Raw genomic sequence first — 22729 nt, forward strand, 5'->3', positions numbered from 1 at the left:
TTCTGGTTAAGTCCTTAAAGTAGCACCGTGTAAGCTTTGACCCAGGTATTAGCCTAATTTGAGATAAATCAAATGATTTTTCAGGTCAGTATACAGCACTTAGGGAGTATGGATGTTCCTGTCTCAAAAACTTGCCCGTGTGACTGAGAGGGACGGATCCATCGCTGAATAGTCTCACATGTCCCATTCTAGGTTAACAACACAACAGAACAGATATGACACTTGCCTGATTAGAGATATTTTGGTTCTCTGATGTAGGATTTAATCTAGAGGGAATGTGGCCTTGTCTACACAAGTAACTCCATGACTTCTCAGTCTGCTATCAGATCCCAAAACACAGAGGGAGGCTGTTTAAGTGTGCGACAGTGCAGTGTTGCCAGTGGCTTTCATGGACGCTAAACCTGGAAGTGACAGGTCTAGCGCCCCTAGTGGCAGAAAGTTACACAACGCTGCTTTAAGAATCTAAAACTAAGCTGTTTTGTGGCCATAACAACAACAGCTGAGGTACTGAATCTTTTTTTTCTTCTTCCTGTAGCTCGTAGATCACTGACTATCTGGGATCTGTGTCTGTAATAACGCCAAAGCAGACAGCCGTCAACACTATTTATTAATAGTGCGATATTCACCCACATTACTGCATATCACATGGTTCCCTGATAACGTGGTACCCTGGTTGTATAATGTGACAAAATGTGAAGTGAAAGGTTGTATTCCAAGTTTTCCAAGACACTGAGATTATAGAGAATTTGAAAACTGCTCCATGCAGGGAATACAGGCAAAAGTGACTGAAGCTTAAATCCCTTTAAATAAATCAGCTACAGGAAGCAGACTTCCTCAGCCTAAATTAGTGATGTGAACATGAGGGAGTCCATTAAGCAGAACTTTTTTTGTTTCCTGTCTTCACTTTCAATTTAAGACACATTCCATATTTTTGTCTTAGTTCTATCAAAGGTGGGGGAAAAAAACCCGCTTCCCATTCTTTCTAATGCATCAAACTTATGATGACACAAAACTTCCTCTTTAAGAGCCCTGCACATAAAGTAGCATCAGAAGCACCAGAGGGACACACAACATGGCTTTTTATTGCAAACACTCTTCTTCGCTGTCAGCAAAACATTTATGCTTCTCTCCATGCTGAGCAGGTCAGCAAGAATCAGCATGGACATGTAAAATGACAAAAGTTAAGTCTTTCCCTCACTCCACTCGAAGTCGTTACTGAGTTTTTTTCAGCCCATTTGAATTTACACACCTGGTGGGGTTTCATCCAAACAAAGCTTCATCCTGTGATTTTTATCTACCGGCTTCCCTTGCTTGACTCTGTGTGTGTGTGTGTGTGTGTGAGTGTGTATGTGTGTGTGTGTGTGTGTGTGTGTGTCCTTTTTTTTTTACCAAGGAAAACAAACACACCCAGCCACATTCCAACTGCTGCTGACACGCTCACAGAGGCAGTCCTGTGTACAGCCGCACGCTTGAAGTTAGGTGAGACGAAGGACGACCCGCGTGGGTTTGGGCAGGAGTGGGATTTGGGGTGGGGTGGGGTGGGTGGGTGGGGGGGGGGGCACCTGACAGTTGCGCTTTCGCTGGGTGGCGAGAGTTTGTGTGGCAGTGCAAAATCCGCTGAGTCTTCTGAAAAGTATTGTAGCCACGATGGCGTTGCGAAGATAGCGGAAATTTTACAACAGGATGTTCATTTGAAGCAGGTTAGAGACGTGCAACGCAGCAGGGGAAGGCTGGCGCTCTCAACGCAAATTATCAGGACGGCAATTAACAACAGGTTCTGAAACGTAATTACACTGAACATGCCCGGACTGTGAATCTCTCGGGTGTCTCTTTGCAGGGAGAAGAGTTCTCAGACTGTGGCTGCAGACCTCATTAAGGGTTTTCTCCATATGCTCTTCCACCAAACACGTCTGGCTTAACCATGAAAATCTGTTCCTCACACCGGCTACGTTGACCTGTAAAAGGGTTTATACAACATTGCCTCAAAAGTACAACCACAACCCAACACAGAGCCCTGCATAATCGCGAGGCGGGAAAAAGAAGCACGCTTTTTAGGATATTTGCAAATAAAAACCTGAAAGGTGTGATGTGCCTTTTTATTCAGCTCCTTTATTCCATGACTCGATAAAATCCAGTGCAGTCAGTTGTCTCCAACTGAGTTTTTGGCCTACAGGCAAAAATGCTGTGGGTGACATTAACACTAACACCCTGAACACACTACCCCCACAGATATACCTGGTGGTGACAGCATCATGCTTTGGGGGGGGGGGAGATTTTTCTTAAGCAGGAACAGGAAAGCTGGTCAGATCTGATGGTTAGAGGGAGGAAGCTAAAACCAGGAGAATCCTAGAAGAAAAGATGTTATTGGCGGCAGAAGACTTGAGGCCGGGGAAGAGATTCGCCTTCCAGGAGGACAACGACCTGGAGTGAACAGTCAGAGCTGTATAGCGATTGGTTCAAAGCATAATCATGTGTAAGAATGGCCCAGTCAAAGTCCAGACCTAATTACAACTGAGGGGCAGGTGTAAGTAAAGTCTCAAGTCTTCTAATGACTAAGCTTACAAGCTTATATGGTCATGCCAGGAAGCATGACCATATAAGGCCTATACTGGCCTCTTTACACTGGCTGCCCGTTTTTTTATGGAATAGATTTAATCTCTTATTAACTTATAAAGTTTTAAGTGGGCTGGTTCCCCCTTATCATGGGACCTTTTAAAATTTCAGTCTGCGTCCAGAACCCTACGATCAAATAATCAGCTGCTGCTGACAGTTCCTCGGACCCGACTTAAGAGGAAAGGAGATCGGCCTTTTTCTGTTGTTGCTCCTATTCTACCTTTCCAAATTAGATCTGCCCACAGCCTGGATCATTTTAAATCACTTCTCAAAACTAATTTTTATTCTTTGGCATTTATTTGAAGTAGTGTTTTGGTACTCTGTTTTTATCAATTTGTGTTAATGTTGTTCCTGTACAGCACTTTGGTGCAGTTTTACACCGGTTTTTAAAGTGCTATGTAAATATATTTGACATTGACATTGACATAAGCTAACCCCTGTTTATCCCTGACCTCATATGGTACATTAAACGGGGGTTTGGATGGCTTTCCTCTCCTCACTCTGAGCTGGAGATTTTTTAATAATGTTGGGAAAGCAATTTCTAAATCCACATTTAAAACCTTTTGCTCTCGGTTCTAAATAGTAAAGTTGCTCAAATCTAAGGGATAGATTAAAACATCATGAACGACAAAGTGTGGAACAAAGTCCCAGAGGACTGGAAAAGTGCTGAAACCCTGAGTTCCTTTAAATCAAGGTTAAAAACCTATTAGTTTAGAGTTGCCTTTAACTGTTAATGTTGAGGTTTGTGGTCTAACTTGTTTTATACTGTATCTGACCTGCTGCTACTATTCCAATGCGATGTGCTTTCCTCTGTAATGTTTTCCCTCCGTCTCTGCAATGCTTCCTTTCCCCCCGATTTGTTTTTTGTTTTGTTCATGTACAGCACTATGAATTCACTTATTACTGAGAAGTGCTTTATAAATAAACTCGCCTTGCCTAGTAAGTAATTAAACAAGTGTTAAATATTGTATGAACGGATCAGGAGGAGCTTTTATTTCAACATCTTCATCTTGAAATGACCTTGTGATGCAGCAGCTAGCTTAGCAGTGAGAGAATGTCGAAGTTGAGTTATGTTTATTTTGCTTCCTGAATGACCTGAAGCCATTTAATACAATGCATTAAATACAATTTTCCACTGATGAGACATTTATGTGTTCATTATTGTGACGCTAAAGCTAACTGTTACTCTGGTACTAAGAACCGAGCCTCTGAGCAGGAGTCCAAATCCAGTCTGAAATCTTTGGGGAACAGGTCCACGTTGAGTCTGGTGTCTTTAATTTTTGCGACTCGAGTCGTGGTCTCAAACCTGAGCCGCCATGTCTGTGACCCAAGCTCTGCATGATTGCAGACTGAGCTTGAGGTGTTTTGCAAAGAAGACTGGGTTTCAGACTCCAGATGTGCAACGTTAAGACATATATCCCCAAAAAAAAGACTTGCATCAGTATCTGCAGCGAAGGAAATCTAGCACACAAACACAAACATTTTAGACTGTTTTTGTCATCCTTTTCCTTCCACTTAAAGGTCTAATAAGCACACTGAGAAGTGATGAGAGTTCTGCTGCTCCCTTCGTCAGGGGAGTGCAAGTCGTCACAACTTGCACACAAAAACACGGACTTACCCCGCTACGCAGCAGAGGAACTCTAAAAAGTACGCAGTGTGAAAAAAGTTAATTGAGCATGAACAGTTTTGCAAGGTACTATAATACATTTCTGTGCGTAGTGGGGACAGACAGGAAGCTCTCTGGTGCCCACACTGAGGTGAATGTTCTTGGTAGAGCATTTTACAGCCCCCAAAGAGGTAGAACGTTTCCTCCTTTGGCTGAAGTATCTCACTGCTGAATTACAATCAGTAAGAAAATAAAACTCTTTGCTGCCATTCTAGTTGGCATTGAGAGGTTGCTGTTGCTACCTTTGAAATTGTAACATGCATGTTTAACAGATATTGAAACAGGATGCAACTAGTTGCTAGAGCAGTAGATAGAACTCTCCAGTGGTTCTTACTAAAGCAAGCAGCCTGAGAGACTCTGCAGTCCCTACTTCCTGTCCACATGCTGGGTTTCACTTGGCCTGGAAGGGAAAACCTTGAGCTGGGGCCGACGTCGTACCCCGAGGAACAGTTCTCCGGTTGAACGGCGGCTAGAAAGGTTTTCTGTGGCTGTGCACGATTACCAGGGTAGGGACCATTAGACAGCGGGACGCGGCGCTCTGACTGCGTTACGGTGTATTTTGCATGTATGGACCATTTACCTGGAAGTTCCACGGCAAACAGGCAATGACTCGTATCGTCTCTTACCCGTTCTATCAGTGCATCAGTTATACTGCAGATTTTGCCACAGCAGGTTGCGGCATCTACTCCCCCTCCATGTAGTTGCCTGATATGAAATCATCATGAGTCCTGTTCTAATTAATGAGAAACCGAATTCTGGATTTCCATTAGCTTTAAAACAAAATCAACAAAATCAAACAGACATGTTTGCCAAGCAGCTCAAACCTTTATCGGCAATGACTGTTATCTGCAGTCAAATCTAGAAATACAGTTTTGTTTTCCGTCTTCTGCAGACTCTTAATGATCAGAAAAGTTCCACGTGTGTGGCTTTCTCAGTGGTGTGAGACTGGAATCAAAATCTGAGCAGCACGCCTGCAGCATGTAGCATTTTAAACAGCGACAGCCGCCACCGCCTCAGGCCACTTCTTTACTTTTAGCTGCCCTGAGGCAACACAACAAGGGCGAGTGGTTAAACGTTTGGATGACCAAAGAAAATGAAAACAACTCTACAAGCATCATCTTATAGTAGGACGGCTAAGCTAGAATGAACCTCCTGATCGATGCATTTAGCCTTCTCTCTTCTCCTGTGACATCAAACGGCAACACTTTCTAACTTTTCACTGTCTACTCCGACGAACCGTTTATGCCTCCGTGTAGCAGAGGAAGTAACGCTACGGCACGATCGCTGCATGCAGAGACACGTTTCACAACGCTCAGTTGCAAACCACCTCTCTGCCGCAGTCCTGTCACAAACCAGAAGGGGTGGGGAGCAGGAACTACGAGCGCTTCAGTCCAAACATGTTGCACATGCAGTTCTGGCTGATATACTGGGATGAAAATTGATTTGAGACGAACTTGTTGCCCGATTCTGCAATGATGTAAATCTATGAGAAGATGCATTATTGTGTTATTTCAAGCCAATAAGAAGCAGAAGGAGAAAGGCCCTGAGCAAAAAGGCGTGAATCAGCAGCTTGCAGAACCACCTTCAGCGGCGCTAACTAGAGCTATTCATCGTCTCAGTGATGCTATCAGCCCTTCACGTCTTTGCGGACGACTTCTGGCCCACTTTTCTCGTCATCGTTAGGTTTCAGGAAGTCTGTCTCTGCGTCGTTTCCGCTGAAGCTTTCCAGTGAGTCTGAAGGAGTCTGCGCTTTGGCTTTTCTCTTTCAGCCGCGCTGTTCTGGACTTGCTGCGACGTTTGGCGCCGCAAGTCCTACTGGACGACCCAGTCTGGGCCAAGCTTTACCTTTAGGAAGGATCGTCTTGAGTCCACCCTAATTCTGCTCACACCTTTCCAAAATACACTGCTCCACAAAAGTCATACAGCTAGAATTTTGTCTCCTCTTGGCACTCTTTCACCTTAGACAATCGCTTGTCTAAGGTCATTTCTGATGGCTTTCCACTCTGGCATTGGGTTGACATACACCCTGGAGCAGAAACTCCTGCTTCCATGGAAGTGGTCACCACTTTTCTAATAATCAGGTAATCAAGCGTATCTGATTGGATGGTGCTGCCTTTTTACCTGACTCCGCCAGATAGATTTGCTCCGCATATCCATCTGGAAACCTTCCGTTGAAGTAAATTTGGGAAGGGGCGAAAATACTGGTTAGCTGATTGGCCTATGTTGGTGATAGACGGGCCAAATGAACCAATCAGATTCGTCGTCACTCTGTTACGAGCGACGACGAAAACACAACTACAAGCCAAGCTACTCTTGCTGCTGCAGGTAAAGGCTCGTTAGCTCAGCAAAGAAATACTCTGTAATTCCGATAAAACTTGCTCGATAGCCACGCTAACGCTAGTTTCATCGGCTGAAGCCGCCATGTTCTTTAGACTGAACTGTCGCGCTTCTCGTTGCGTCACGCCTCAACCCGCCTCAAAGCCAACGCTGATTGGACGTTCGTTTGGTGAACGGCTCCAAATTTTCTTTAACGGAGAGTAGCCAGACTGATCTGCGAGTGAAACCTTGAAAGCTTGCGAGATCAGGATGGTCTCACGAGGCTAGCTGCCTTTTCTCTTACTACAAAAGCAGCAAAGACGTGCTTGGTAACTTACACAGGATTTTTTGGGTTGACATCAATGCTGTTCAGTAAATAATGACAACGTACAATCTTGTGTGTGTTTTTGCACACTTAAAATTGAGGTTAAATCATTTTTAGAACCCAGTACAGGTCTGATCATTTTATCATGATGACAGGGATTCTGACGTATCGGTTTTCACAGAGATCCCCTGTCTGCTTTGTCTGCTTTTTTTTTTCCATCTGTGTTTGACTCCATCGCTCTGATTCCCAGAACGGTACCGCCATTTAAAGATCGTATCATAGCCCTCGCGCATCTGCCTGTTTTAGTTCTGAGCAAGGAGACACCACGTTATGGCCACTGGCAGCAGCTTGGTCACATGAGGGGCAACACTTGATGCTGTGAAAGAAGCAAGAAATGAAGCAGTGGTGCTAAACGGTCCAGCTTTAAATCTTAGAACCACGACGGATGATCCAGTGGTTCTGAGCTACCGCTGCAAAGCTGAACAATGCCTGGACTCCATCTGTCGTTTCCTGGACAGTGAAGAGTTGGTTCCTGCTCCAAGTTGCAGAGGAGGCACTCGATGCATCAGTATGCAGGCATGGTTGGACCATGAACATTTTTGGGGGAAGGAAGTGGAAAGGAACGATACGTAGTTTTCCAAACATTTGTAAAACCACCTTGATTTGCTATTACATTTTAAGGCCTGTTGGGGTCTGCCTCTATGACCTTCGCACGTTAACAGACTGAAAGTTTTGCCCGTTCTTCTTTGCAAAATAATTCATGTTCTTCTAATGTTCTCTAACAAAACTCTGACAGCTTCACAGAGCAGATTTATGCTGCGAGTAGATCACACTCAGGGGGACTCTGTTTACTTTACTAGGCACCTTCTGAAGGCCAAGCGTTTTATGAGATAACTGTTTTTGGGTTTTTAACATAAGATCCCGCCAAAACAACAAAATGTGAAAATGTTCAGTGGAAACGAATTCTTGTCCAAGGCACTGCTATTTTAAAACGTCGTCGCTCTCCCACACTGTGTTAGAACGTAGAGCGAAGAACATCACCCGACAGAAGCTTACTGACCTTGATTGGTTCTGTGCTGAAGCGAATCTTTCTGCTGGGAGGCGGAGCTTCCTCTTCCTCGGGCAGGCCGGGCATTTCAGAGCAACTGCTCTCCGGCTGGTACGCCTCCTCGTCCTCTTCGTCGTCGTCCTCGTCGTCCAGCTGGCTTCCCCCTGAATCCTCCTCGCCGATGCCGCTGTACGCGCTGATGTCTACCAGATCTCCCTCGGAGTAATCCTCCCGGCGCGAGCCGTCCTCGTCGTTCTCGTCCTCTTCCTTTTCCCTCCATTCAGAGTCCTCTCCTTTCTCCCCGGAGGAAGGAGCGGAAGGCGGAGGCTCTTTCTCTCCCTTTTCCAGCGAGGCGTGAACCTCCGCCTGCACCAGCGTCCCCCCTGATGCTTCGGTGGAGACGTCCTTTTCTCTGGCCTGGGACTCCACCAGAGCCGTGCCCATCTCTTCAGCTCCTTCCTCCTGGGCACCGGGTTCAGACTTGGCCTCAAATGAGGCAGACGTTACAGTCACGGTGATCGAAGACGCCGATGAACTTAAGTAGTGGTCTCTTGAAGGTCCAAAGCCATCCGTCTCTTGACCTGTAGCCTGTCCCGCAGTGCTCCTTTGTCCAGAACCTGCCGCTTCTGCCGGCTGAGCTGCCATGACGCTTGCAGCTTCTGCTGCTGCCTCCCTTTTGGCCTCCTTGCCGACAGGATGCGCCTTTGTGTGCGAGAAGGATGCAAAGATGCCGATTTAATTCAACAAATTCATTGGCTTTGTTGGGTCAGATCTCAACAGTTCTTACCTTTTTTTCAGCCGCATCTGCTCGGGCTGGAGGTTTGGGTTTTGGCGCCAAGGCAGGGGCCGACCTGCGCTGGGGGAGGTAGAGATTGTTTCGCACGTCGCCTTTTTCAAACGCCGCGCTGAGCTGGCTCACCGTGGGGCTAACCGCCTCACCAGGGCCCCCCGGAGCTGCAGCCGAGTTGACCGCGGCGGGACCGGGGGCCGGAGGATCATCCAGTCGATCTAGAGCTTCGGTGGAGCCGTTGAAGCGGGCCACAACATCTAGACGGCTGCCCTGAAAGCCCGAGGCCCGCTCCTTCTTCAGCAATATGCGGTTGGTGGCGGCTTGCTTCTCCTGGAAAAAAACAAACAAACAATGCCTCAGCCTCAAGATAAATGGATTAGAGACAGTTTACACAAAGTGGAGCTTACCTGCTGTGTCCGTAGTTCAAACATCCTCCTGGTCTCCTGGAGCTTGGATAGACCGAAGGAGGAGCTTGCACTGTCTGCGCCCGTTTTAGAGTCAGACCTGTGGGCTCGCTCTGAGGCCGGATCCCCAAGTTTCAGCAAGGCGCTGTGGTTGACGTTCTCATTGAGACTAGAGGCCCTAGGAATAGACAGCTTCAGTGCCTCCTCCCTGCCTGCAAACGACAAAGAATTGATTAAACAAATGTGTGTTTTTTTTTCTTTAAAAGGAGGTAATCGAAATGCACCTATCAATGTTCCTTACCTAGCATTTTGGCACCCTCCTCTTCATCGCCTGGAGACTGCATCTGCATGAACATGTTCTTGATGCGGTGGACGTTGGATCCATAGCGCTTGTCCCGGCCGGTCGGGCGGGGCAGGAGGGGGGGTTTGGAGCCGGGGTTGGGCGCTCCATTGGCGGCATTGTTGAGGTGGTCGGTGGCCTTCTTCAGCGCCGCCAGCCCCGCCTCGTAGGCGTTGCGGTGAGGCGACGGACTACGCAGATTGGAGCCCCCGTTGTTCCCACCGGAGGCCCCGTTCCCCCCCGTGGCCGATGGGGGCTCGGTCTTCATCATTTTTGGTCAGTCAAAAGCCCCCGGGTGAAGCGTAGATTAACAGGGATAAGGGGGGCCACATCCTGCTGCTGTTTTACATTCCCATCCTGAAAAGAGATAAATTATGGTTATTTCTATTTTTGTGTGATTTTTCTTTTCGCTGTGGGTCAGTTTGACCTTTCGCTATTTGGTATCTATGCCTTCCTCCTAAACCAGACACTTAATAACCATGTAGTCAGACCATTGCATATTAGTTTATATGTCTTTGTAGTTGGATTAGAGTAAATAATGCTCAAAACTCACAAATAACTTAATTTATTTACTATTATCTGAAGACCCCCATCTATTTTTGGTTCTGATCCCAGTTTGGGCCAGCCGCCTCTTATAGAAAACAACATCCGGTAAGCTAAAAATATAAGCACCCTCTTGCTGGAGGCTAACATTGGATTATAGAACCAACACAGACAAAAACGGATGGCAGCTTCTGAAATTCGACAATAAAACAATAATCGAATACATCTATAAGGAACAAAAGAGATGATGGCCTAAACATAACAGAATTACAGTTGCTCCCTGTAGCTACAGTATTGTATATCATCCACTTTGCCATTTTGGAGCCATAAAAAAAAAATCAATTAAGACAATGAGACACCAGGACCTGGCTTGTTTTAGGCACGAGACGGTTATCAAAGTATACCCAGGGTTCTAAAAGTTAAGGTTTCAAAGCCGTTAAGACCTCACATCGTACCGTTTCCATGATTAGACGTTCAGATAGCCCTACTAAAGCAACATTATCTGCCTGTAAAACAAATAAATGGCTTGGCGACTCAGATTACTGTCTTTACAGAGCGAAAGAAAATTCTAATTTAATTTAATATAATAACCTAATATCAGGTTGTTACATGTATGTCATTCTATAAAAAGCAAAATGCCAAAAAAGACATTTATTATTTTTTTTAAGTCTATGTATCAAAACAATAATTAAACGTTAAAGATAAAATCAAATTACCTTAAATATTGATCTCTAACATTATCTTCATAACAGTGCGAACAACCGAATTGTTTCACTTTTAAATAAACGCAGAAGTGTGGCATCTTTACTCCTGGTTATTGTGCCGAGAATCTTTAGCTGGCCCATACCGATCTGGGATCAGACTATCTGGACATAAATTGCAGGATAATAAATACGGACAATAGCGTCTGTATGCCATTGTAAACATTGCTTCAAGGCAGCCCGGGGAATAGGACAGAGTATTTGCAGGACTGTCTGGTCCCACAGCAGCTCCAGATGGCACTGCTGACACACATACACACACAAACTGCAGTCTTGTGACACTTTCTTGCAAAATAATAGATTCTCACATACTGATCATGTGGAGCAAATATGATGTAAAGCAAACAATCTTTACAGAGGTCTGGATAACACCACACACACACACACACACACACACACACGGTCCTACATAAACACAGTGAAAAGCATACGGCTAATACACAGCTCCTTGCCTCTTTCCTGTTATTGTTAACAAGAGGCTGGTGGCTCCTGCTTTAAGTGAAAAACACGGGCGAACAAAAGCCGAATCCAGCAACTCCACCTCTGTGTGACCTGATGCAACTCTTCTTTTCACTGGTGAGGAAGAAACAACAAACTGCAGCCGCAGCGCTCTCCCAAGAACGACTCCATTTGCCTCCTGCTGGGTCGCTAATCCCCTGCGGTTCGGAGCCGCTTCCTGCTATTCAGCCTGGATGATCACTCTTGATTGTGTCTTTGTTTTTCCTATTTAAAGATGTAGAGTTTTAAAGATGAAGACTTTTAAAGATGAAGACTTTTAACTGTTGGGTGACAGGCCGCTTACAGAAGCGCACACCTAGGCCTCGGTCGTAGTGCAGGGGCAATCCGGGGATGTGCGTGGCCCTAAAACAGAACTAGTTCATAAAAATCACTTTTTAAAGGTATTATTATTATTACATTTTAGTCCTTAAGCTGTATTAAAAATTATGAAACTTAGTGTGCAAATGTATTTTTTATTAATGGTAACATTCAAAACACATTAGGAGAATTAGCTTGCTAGCAAGTTAGCTATTCTGGTCATTGTCTTGTCTTGTCCAGCAGAAAACGGTAAGGCTGATGCATTTATAGGGGGTTGTGTTATTATGGAAGAAATATAATAATATAATAAAATAATAGTCTCATTAGAATCAGAGGTTGTTTTTTTGTGGTCAGGGAAAAGGGTTCACCTACCAACTTGTTATAATAGCTTTTAAAATCTATTCTGAGTGGTAGAAAAAGATATAGAAAAAGTCTACCACATATATCTAGACATCCTTGGACATGGGGTGGGATACATCACGGACAAGTGGGCGGTCCTTCACAGGGACACGCAGAGACACACAGGACAGACAACCATGCTCACACACTCACACATTAGAGCAATTAAAGAGACCATTTAACCTAACAGTAGGGCTGGGCGATACGGCTTAAAAATAAAGTATTTATTTTACCAAATCGATTTTCCCCCCTCCTTTTCGTTTCACAAAAAGAAATTTATATTAATTTATAAAAACTTGCTTTTATTTCAAGCACTTGGTCTGGGAGTCAAAATTCTACTAAATACAAGCTGTGGAACAATCTTTTAAAATCTAAAAAAAAAAAAAAAAGTCTATATCTTCAACAAAGAAAATACAACAAAGTGTTTTCTATTACAGACTTCACTTCAGTTGTGTAACTTCAAACTTAAAAAATAAATAAGTAAATTAATGAATTAAAGTGTCTGGTATGGTAGTAAAAAAGGTTTCCTCTTTACAATATTTTGACAATATATTTTCCTAAAATTCAACATTGCATGCTTTTTTTTTCTTCAGGGAAGCCCAGTGAGTCCACTGGCAAAATAAAATCCAGATTTTTCCAAAAATTAAATCTTTTCCAAAGAAATCAGTTTATGGCCAAGCCAGAGTACCCCGAGAAAACCTGCGCTTGCACGGGGAGAACATGCAGACTCCACGCAGAAAGACCCCAGGCCTGGATTCAAACCGAGGACCTTCTAGTTGCATGGCAACAGTGCCAACGTTTGCCCCGCTGTGCATCCCGCATCATCTACCGCAGATGAAATCATTTCTCATTCTGATTAATACAGTTATGACCAGGTTATCTATAGCAATTATGTTTTATTCGGATACAGAGACTTGAGCCAAAAATAAATACGCTCTGCACAGATTATTAAACGCTTTAATCGTTCTGCCTTCAGAGTCACACAGACCAGCGGATACTAGCTGCTTAATCGGGTTGTTTACTCAAGCAGCCAGCAGCTTAACAGAGATGTCACTCGCGTAGCCGTGATTTTTGACACTGTTATCCATGTCTCGACGGCCCAACCAGAAATATTTCCAACGAGCGGTACCGCTCTTTCTTGTGAGCAAAGGAAAAGCGTAGTTGCCCTCTTTCAGCCTGCAGACAGCAGTGTGCAGCAACAGGTGGAGGAGGGGGGCCCGAGTTACTATATGCGCCATACAGCCAGGGAATTGGGTTCACTCCGAGACGTTCCCTGGCATCAGGCTAAAGCTGCAGAAGTGGGTGTGTGGTGCGGCGGTAGATTGTGCGGCCCCCACGCCTCCAACCCATAATCCTCCATGCAGCTGTGGTCCAATCACAGCCGTGTGACCTTTGCTGCATACAAACGTATTCAGGATAAGCATAAAGAGATGGGCCGGGGTTTTTACCCCCTTCTGGTTCTGTTATTCCTAAATCCTGCAGCATCCATCAAAAACACACCGGTGCTATGAGGCCTTGAGCAGCTACTGGGTTCCCTTATGCCTCGGGCTGGCTCTGATTATGTGCTTATCCCAGTTTATTACATGTCATAAAGGCTGCTGTAAAAGATATAGCTCAGCTTCTGTCCCCGCACTTCCCTTTTAATCAGTTCTTCCTCCTCTTTAGACTTCTCTAATCTAAATCCCCGGATCCCAGTGTGTTATATTCTCTCTCAGAATCTCAGAATCAGCAGACCCGGGCCTCCTCCAGCAGATGCCACGCGCACCGGGCGCCAGTCGGTTCGGCACCTCATCTTCCTCATCTCCCGCAGACATGCCTGTCACTCTCAATCTCCCCCCCTCTTTCCTCCCTGACGGCATCCCCGACACACGAGCATCCTGCCCGGGACCGGCCGCGGCTGTCCGTCCGCATCAGCGGCGAGACGCGGCGCGGCCGCTGCGGTCAGCCGTGCGAACAGCATCTCCCCGTCACCGCTGGCCTGCATGCGTCACAAACACGCAGCGTCCAACAGTGGGCGCATTATAGGACACACAATGAGTCCGTCTATTCCCACAACAATCCCCGCATCTGTGCAGGGAGACGGCCGGGCCTGGGCCGGTGCGGTGCGGGGCTCTCCTCCTGGCCCGGTGCGGTGAGCTGCGGGTCAGCGGCCGCAGAAAGGCTGAGACTCCTGCCGGGACGCACAAATGGGCGCATGGATATTTTGAGACTTTCAGTCAACGCGCTATAGATGCATTTGCGCAAGTGGGGGGGAAATATGGCTTTACTTTTTGGTTTAATTTGGGTTTAGATGCCAGATTTGAATGCGTGCTGTTGGGGCCGAACTGATCCAGGGACCCTGTGGGGTGGAAATAAGCCCGAGTTCCTTTTCTCTGCGGTGATCGTCTCTGCTGCGCTTTGCTCAAACGTTAAATCGGTGATTTTCACAAGGTGGTTCGGCAGGGCGCGTCTGCGCAGGCGAGCGGACGGGGACGTTCCGGATGTGTTGTCCCGCTGTGATCCGTCGCTTTCGGTCCGCCCGGTTCGGACGCGAACAACGGGGGTCCGGCCAGAGCGGCGGCCGCCGGAGAGTTCGGCGTCAGCGGCTGGTCGGTGAGCCGGAGGCAGACGGTCAGCAGGCCCCGCTGGGTGTCTGCTGCTGAGCTGCTGAGCTGCTTCCTTCCTGCAGCCCCCCCCCCCCCCTACCTCCTCCCCCTCTGTCTCTCTGACAAACAGCGCGTTTAAAAAGCGGAACCCAACAACACCAACACCGAGCCCGGAGCTGACCCGTTCCGCCGCAAGCCATACCTGCTGGTCCAGTTAGTTGAAGCCAACCCGGTTCCCGTTATGAGCCGGAGCGCAGGCAGCCCATTGTCCTGCTGGCTGCTGTCGCTGATTTCTCCTGTGAGCGCCTGCCTCCTCGCTCCTCCTCCTCCTGCTTTCGCTCATCATCTGTTTCCCTCCATCCCTCTCTCCCCCCCCCCCCCCCCCCCCCCCCCCCCCCCCCCCCCCCCCCCCTTCTCTCTCCTTCTTGATCAGGGGCGGCTCCACTAAGTTTTGAAGCGGCTGGCCAGATGGGGGCCACCGTAGTGTGATGATAATAGTGGTTTTGGTGCAGAACCAGGGCCGGTCAAAAATCGATGGGGGGGCCGAAGAAGAATTAGAACCAGGGTCCCTTTCCAGCTCCCCTCATCAGCAGTTGCTATTCTGGCATGAACAGCGCCTGCATGGTGACACATCAGTAAGGGCCTGTCGCCATTTGGAAGAAGGAAAACTGGAATCTAACCCACAATTATCCAGTTACAAAACAACCGCTCTTCACAAAATAGCAGCTTATTTGCTTACACCTTGGGCATCAACTACAACATAAATTAGGGGGGCTTATATATATATATATATATATATATATATATATATATATATATATATATAATCTATATAATATATCTTATTATCTATATCTATACTATATATATAATTTAATGTCTTGTATGTATGTAACTGTAGGTATATTATCATACATACATAATATATCTATATAATCTATATTACCTATATATATATCCGTATATATATATAGAGATATATATATATGTATATAGTATATATATATACTTGGGCACTAAATACGTGATCCTGGCATCCTTTTTTCAGTGCGTTGCCAGGAGTGAGTGGCAGACATTTAAAAAGAGGCAACAATGAAAGCACATTAATAGAAATTCATTTTTTAAAAAAGGTAAATTTTCCCAGCAGTCAGTGTCATAGTGGTAGATGGTGACGCTGTGAACTAACCCTAGAAGCAAAGCTAGCTGGCTCCATGGACCAGCAGCCTTGTCTAGCTGCCATGGGGGCCGCCTGACCTTTTATTGTTCAGGAACAGATGACAGATGGACGCAAAGCGCCGTTCGTTTGTTCAGGCTGCGGCAGCGCTTCAGCGCCCTCTGCTGGCCGAACGCGTGAGCTGCTGTTAGAGTGCAGTGAGACTGCTGCAGCGGCCGCAGGTGGATGAGAAGTGCAAACACAGAAGTAAAGGCAGAGCAGGAGGCACCCTGAAGCAGCTGTTCTGGGGAGGAAGGGAGCTTTCTCAGAGGGTCTCGCTCAAAGAGGAAACAAAGGGCCCAGACAGGCTAACTTCACCAGATCGGTGGCTTAAGAAGGGTGCAAAACAAAAATGTGAATAACTGAGAGAAGTTGACTCATTTGAAAATTATTAACTAATTGTTGCATATGCCTTAAACAACTATTTAAAGTAGTCGATAATTGCAAAGAGGAGAAAAATGATCAAACTTTCCCCTCACTCCTCCAGGTAAGAAGAAGTGTAGCTGCATTTGTATTCAGCTACCCTGACTCAGAACTTTGAAGCTCTACCTTTGACTGCAGTCACAGCAACAAGTCCTTTGATGTTTTTTTTTTTTAACCAACATTTAATACGTAAGGGTGGACATTTTCACAAAAATATCACAGTTTCGGTCAGATTGTTGGATAAAAATGCTTTTAGAAATCTAAAACCATTCTCTTGTAGCGCCACTCAGATGATGGATTTTTAAAGCTTGGGATGTTGTTTTAGAACAAAACTGTACCGTGTCTAGGGTGCAAGGAGAGGCTGAATGAGCATGTTATAAAAGAAAAAGAATAGCAGTTTTATTTGGAAAACGTTTTGAAAATCATCCATTATCTCTACCTGCTTACGGTCATGTTGTTGGACAGGAGGAAGCCGGAGTACCCGGAGAGAACCCGCGCATGTTCAGGGAGAACAGGCCAGCTCTGTGCAGAACAGCCACAGACCTGGACCTTCTTGCTGCAACAGTGCTACCAATTTTGAAAAGCATGTACCATTTTTGGGTACGGGTGTGAAACGCGACAATGGACCTTGGGCTAGTTAAGGTGAGACAGAAAACATTAAATGCACTGCATTCACATTTATGCAATGGCCAATAAATGTGATCTTTCCGCATTGCGCTTACTTTCCAAGATTTTTAGATGTTATTTATAGTGTGACTGCCATATAGCCAGGGCTTGGTTCAGTTCAGTGTTGCTCCTATGATGATAAACCTTCAACACATACAGCAGTGGGACACCCTCCTCCACGGATCATGGCCTCAACAGCAGCACAACTGGTGGTCAGCTGTTTCGCCTCCTGCCTGTACAGTGTGTCTTCTTGTCACTGATGAGACCCACCCATGTAGTGTCGTCTGTAATTTTGGTGATTAGGCTTGAACTGAACCTGGCTGTGGAGTTGTGTAAACAAGAGTGAGGAAGTTTTTACTGAGGTCTACCAGCGAGATAGTCTAAGATCCAGTTGTAGAGTGGTGTGTTAAAGGCGGAGCTATTAACATGTTGAGATGTTAATAGCATCTCACCGTGGGCCCTTCTTTCTGTAGATGTCACAGGCCCTCGTGTAGTCGGGTGGATGCTGCATTGTTGGGAGTCGGGGCAACAGTACAACAGGAGTGGTGGTCTAGTGGTTAGTGCTTTGTGCTTGTGTCCCAGAGGCTCTGTGTTCAACTCCCACATGCTTCCACTCTGGGTCCCAGAGCAAGACCCTTAACCCCAGATTGCTTGCGTGGGTTTAGAAGTGTTTACATACACAAAGCTTACTCATAGATGGTCATAGTGTATGTAATGCAACATACATTACAACAAAATTTGTTCTCTTTTTTATCCCATTCGGGAGCAGTGGGCTTCCCCGCGCGAACTGCAGCTCAAGAAAGATTTGATCCACCAGCGCAGGTGATGCAGATGGAAGATTTTAGTTTAAATTTAGGGCAAAATTATTACAGAAAAGCTAAAATCCTACAATTGAAAGTGTTAAACACAACACAAAGTATTCGTCTTTTAATAAACATACTTTGGATATTCACTTTAATTTTATGGTAACATCTATCCAGTGATATTTAATTACTCAAATGCAGACTTTGGTGCATTAAAATCTGCTTTGAATTCTATTATTAAAACTGGCTAATTACAGCAAGTGTTTTCAAAGAACAATTGACCCAAATACTGTTATATTGCTAGATCAAAGAGAGTAAAGTTTATTATTGTTAAAGAGTCAAATTTAATTTAATATAATTTGCAAACTGACAATGACCATCTTTTAATACAACATATGAGCAAAATCTTTTCTTTAAATTTTGGATCTACAATGACTTACACATTCATTTGCTACAGAGTAACTAATGTATTTAAAATGATCATATTTTATATCATGTGAATTTTTTTTTATTTTGTTCATTTTTTGGCCTTCGAGTTCCTTTGACTTTACAGTTTTGGGCCATGTGCCAAAGAGTTTGGACACCTCTGCTCCAGACTGGTTTTCATCTGGACTGCAGGATACTCTGACTCCTGTTGTCAGCTTCCGCAGCCACCTCTCTCCGTAACGTGGGCATGATTATTTCAACAACTATATGTTCAAAGCTGTGATGTCCTAATGTGGCCACAGGAGGGCAGCACGCTCACCTTTTTTTGCAGCGAGCAGTGACGTCAGGCCTACGCGGTAGAAAAATGCCGCCTGCCACGCGTCACGTTCAGGTAACACAACGCGCCTTTCTGCATGACGCGTTTAAAAGGTGCATAAACATGTTGACATATCTAGGTAAATAAATGCAAATAGAAATCCTCTGGGATTCTGTCCACACTGTGGTCTTTGTAACCAGTCACCTTTCCTCTGAAGGTCCCTGTGTGACCCCCTGCTTTGTTTACCTCCCCAAACATCATGGTGCTATGGGGAGAATCAGTGGTGACTCTGGGAGCTGGCTGCTCCCCCAGTCTGTTTATTCAGCACCTTTCATCCACAATGCAGGCAACGACACAAAGGGCATTACGTTGAATAAAATCTGGGAGCGATCAACATGAGGGCAAACTAAACATGAGGGGAAACAGAAGCGTGTTTATCAGAGGTGCTGTTGCTTTGAAGGCCAAAAAAAACCCAAAAACCTGCTCATCATGGTGAGAGGCACCATAGGTAGGCAGAACAATTCAAGACGCTGATATGAGGGTTCAAATTAAGATCACAAGTATTTAAAAATATATATATATATAAAAACTAAAAGTAATGTATTCTCTACGTAGAAGAACAGCAAAAAACAAAAACAAATTAGTAAATAAAATGACTTAAAGTGCAATAAAACCAGCCAGAATTAAGGTTAAATTTGCAATAAATATTACTAAAGGTCCAACCAAAGTGGGTCTCAGGTAAGGGTGGACAATAATTCAATATTAATAAATACTGTGATACTTTATTCAATAAAGGAGAGATGACATTTGGAATTTTTCAATATACACCACAGCCTGTGATTATAGCATCGGTCACTAATGTAGCAGGTTTTGTCTTTTTTTTCTTTTTAAAAAGCAAATATTTCTAAAAATGTTTTTTTTGGAGGCATTTTATAAACAGGGCAAAATAATTGTCCAAAGTTTGTACAGACATGTGTTGTGGGAATTCTTTGCAGTCTTTCTGAGGCTTTTATTTTGGTTATGTTGATATCGTAATTATAACGCATCAACCGAAACGAAGAAACATATCGTGATGCAAGTTCTGGCCACATCGTCTCTAGGAAGTCTCAGGAAGGCTGTTCTACACGTCAGGGCTAGAAGAACACCTGGGCTGTTATTGTAGAGATTTTAGGATGGCTCATTGGCAGATTTTACCATTAGATCGTCTTCTGGTTTGCTTTTAGTCATCAAACTCATTTTAATAACCAGTAAAAGATAACTCCTGTACACAAAAGGCAGATTCAGAATGACGTTTGAACAAAAATTTGTTTGATCTAGAAATGAATTTGCAACATCAACACAGAAGAAACCTGAACGTTTTTTCACCCAGCTGTCTGGGGGGGTTTGGGGCTGAACCACTAAAAATAGCCCAAAAATGAAAGCATCCACATGAACAGAGTGTGACAGCCACAGCCTCCCTAATAACACCGCCAGGGGCAAAAGCTGGCTGCCAGCGTTTCAGTCTCAACTTCTACGGCTCAAGCTCTTTCCATTTAAGGATTTTTAGATATCTTTGCCACTTTCATTTAAAACATTAAAGCACATAAATTATCTGATATCTGATAACAGCACTCTGTAAAAAAATGTCTGAAAAGAAATCAGAGTCCACTCGACAGGAACTGCTGAAAGTCCTTTATTTCCCCTGAACCTGGCCAAATACAGTGGGACTGCTGAATGCTGGCACACAGATTTGCTGAAACCAGACCAGTTAAGCAGCAACAACGGCGTTTATTCACAAACACTGGAATGCTCTGCCAGGCTTTTATGACTCCAGACCCTTCCAGATGGGCCTCAGTGAAGGTTTACAGGAATAACGACAGCCGCTGTCCGGTTCCACACAAGTCAGACTCAGCTTCACCACCCTGTCTGTCCAGGAACCAGCTAGCCTGTAAGGCCAGAGCTGCTGCTGCTCACGCTTCAACACAACATGAGGGTGACATGGTTGGGATAAACTGAATTTGCCCCGTTGCCCATCACTCTAACCCCCCACCCCATCTTTCACTTTGCAAAAACACCCCCTCCCCCCTCATTGAGCGCGCCGTGCGCTCAGTTGGTGATGACGTGTCCTCCCCAGGTCTCATGCTTGGTTCCTGGCTTGAGGTGGATGATGTTCACCTCCACCGCCTGGACCTTCTCCAGTTTGGGAGGGATGGTGCAGACCTTGTAGGTCACTTCGTCGCCTTCCACCGGCACGTACTCTCCCTCAATGCTGCAGGGAGGAGACGACAAAAGAAAGGAATAAAAGAATCAGGAGTTTAGCGACGATGAAAGCGTTGTCTCGCTAGGATAAATCGAGCTGGAGCTTCATTTAAAAGGCAAGTCTTCACATCCATGTGATTTTCCTGCTAGCTCACTTTAAACGTTTTTGCATTTAAAGAGTTGTTACATCTTAATAAACTTAATTATGGATTATGCATTAAATTAGCAAGAACTTTGATGCAGACTAAAATAATGTTGGACATATTAACAAACTTGGCGAGAGTTGAATGTCACGATGTTAACATTCAGTATCCTCCTTGTAAAATGTGTTTCCTGGACTCATTATCCAAAAATGTGTTTAATGTTCGATGAATGTATCGGTTCTGATAGTAAACCCTAATTACTGTGTGGATATTTTTTTTGTAAATGACAAATACTAATATCCTTTTATCATCATATTCAACTTTTTCCTTTCACAAAACCATTGAGGTGCATTATCTAAATTGTGAAAGTAATGCCTTTATGCACTTTTTTGTTATTTGAGTATAGATCTCTTGCTGGGTGCATTTTTCTTTAGTTTCAGCAATTTGAAACAAAAGTAACTTCATTGTTCATTATTTAATAAATTAGTAAAAGGCAACATTGTACATTTTGTTTATTCAACTGAGATAGGCAGGTCTATTTCCTTGTTTGTTACTTTTATTATTTATTATTCCTTTTATTTTAACTGGCCTTTACTACAGCTAAAAACAGGAACCTGACCGTGTCAGGACTCAGTGGGTTGCACCGAGCAGATTTCTGCCAGCCCGGCCCCGTCTGCTCTCTCTCTCTCTCTCCACAGGTGACTGCACTTTGGCAGGTGGGCGTGGCGCACACCTGCGGCTCGTTCGGCAGCGCCACTCGGGAGCATTTGAGCGGCGGTCTGACAGCAGAAGGACACCACAGTGTTAACCTAGTGTGGTACGTCTCAGTTGGCCACTGTCTTCTGACAGCTCTCACGTTACCTAAGCTAATCCCCATTTCCTGTCTCTCAGGTTGCCTCACGCTCTGGATCCCACTCCAAGCGCTCTCTCAAGCTCAGACGTCCCAAGTCAAGTCTTCTGGCTCTCCCTGCTCTGGATCCTGCTCCAGGCGTTCCCTCGTGCTCCCTTGGTGTTACCAAGCTGGGCTGAGAACCTCACCACACCTCCCTGGTTCCTCGTGCTGTCCACGGACCACTGCTCCCACCGGTACTACTCGTACCTCGCTAGAACTACACCTCCCCGCCCATCTGCCGCTCTGTCACCTGCTGCCATCTCGGAGAACCACCCGCTGAGTCCGTCTCTCCGCTCCACTACCCCCGGCCTGGTTCTCGTTCGCTGCGGTAAGCCCCCCCCCCGGTCTCACTCGCACATCCCGCTCACGAACCCCTGCCTGATCTCTCTTCTCTGGTCCTTAGATCGAGCGAGCCTCGGGCCGCGCATGTCACCCTGACACAGCCTCACCGCACTCTGCCCTCTCGCTCTATTAGTACATCCGTGTGTCTAATAAACGCTTTAAATTGCTTTTGTCTCCCGAGTGTGTTCTGCATGTGGGCCAAATATATCGAAACCATGACAAACTGACCCTTCATAGAAATTCAGGTTCAATGGATTGCCAGAAAACTTAAAGACAAGAATTGGGGTAGCACAGGAGTGGGAGTCATTCTGAATGGGAGTGGGAGTAACTTTACCAGGACTGTGATGGGACAGAAGTGAAAATCCACTCCCGTGTCACCCCCTAGAGCACAGCAGTGTCTTCACTCTGTGTCAGAGAAGAGCAAAACTCCCTCCTCACCTCAGGGGGTACAAAGAGTCCAATGCTGGTCTTACCAGACCAGAGACGCTGCTTCCTCTCCATGTTTCTTTGGTTAAAAACTGGAAATGGGCGTTTCCTTTCTCTATTCTATGAATGCCACATCAGTGAAAGGTTAGTGAAGAGTGGTGGCTGGTGGTCAGAGAGCAGGCTGCTTACAGCCTGGAGAGGCAGTGAGGTTCCTGGTTGGACTCATACAGACTAA

At 45.4% G+C, this 22729-nt stretch overlaps 2 protein-coding genes across 3 annotated transcripts in view; both read right to left on the reverse strand.

Annotated features, from left to right (window-relative positions):
- The window catches only part of LOC105922004 (neurabin-2), a 39306-nt gene extending 24349 nt beyond the window's left edge, over positions 1–14957 (reverse strand). Inside the window, exons 1-5 of one of the 2 annotated variants that reach the window (XM_012857892.3) lie at positions 14809–14955; positions 9464–9859; positions 9166–9374; positions 8756–9088; positions 7981–8670 (exon numbers count right to left, since the gene is read on the reverse strand). In XM_012857892.3, coding sequence (XP_012713346.2) covers positions 7981–8670; positions 8756–9088; positions 9166–9374; positions 9464–9773 — 1542 coding nt within the window. In that variant the 5' untranslated portion in view covers positions 9774–9859; positions 14809–14955. Of the gene's footprint in view, positions 1–7980; positions 8671–8755; positions 9089–9165; positions 9375–9463; positions 9860–14808 lie in introns of both variants that reach the window. The other variant, XM_036148506.1, reaches the window with a different exon arrangement.
- Positions 14958–20109: 5152 nt separating this feature from the next.
- Positions 20110–22729, reverse strand: part of carhsp1 (calcium regulated heat stable protein 1) — a 28039-nt gene continuing 25419 nt past the window's right edge. The window contains exon 5 of the mRNA XM_012857910.3: positions 20110–20701. Coding sequence (XP_012713364.1) covers positions 20539–20701 — 163 coding nt within the window. The 3' untranslated portion in view covers positions 20110–20538. The remainder of the gene's footprint in view (positions 20702–22729) is intronic.

The sequence above is a fragment of the Fundulus heteroclitus genome, chromosome 16 (genome assembly GCF_011125445.2).
Source record: "Fundulus heteroclitus isolate FHET01 chromosome 16, MU-UCD_Fhet_4.1, whole genome shotgun sequence".
Classification (NCBI taxonomy): Eukaryota; Metazoa; Chordata; class Actinopteri; order Cyprinodontiformes; family Fundulidae; genus Fundulus; species Fundulus heteroclitus.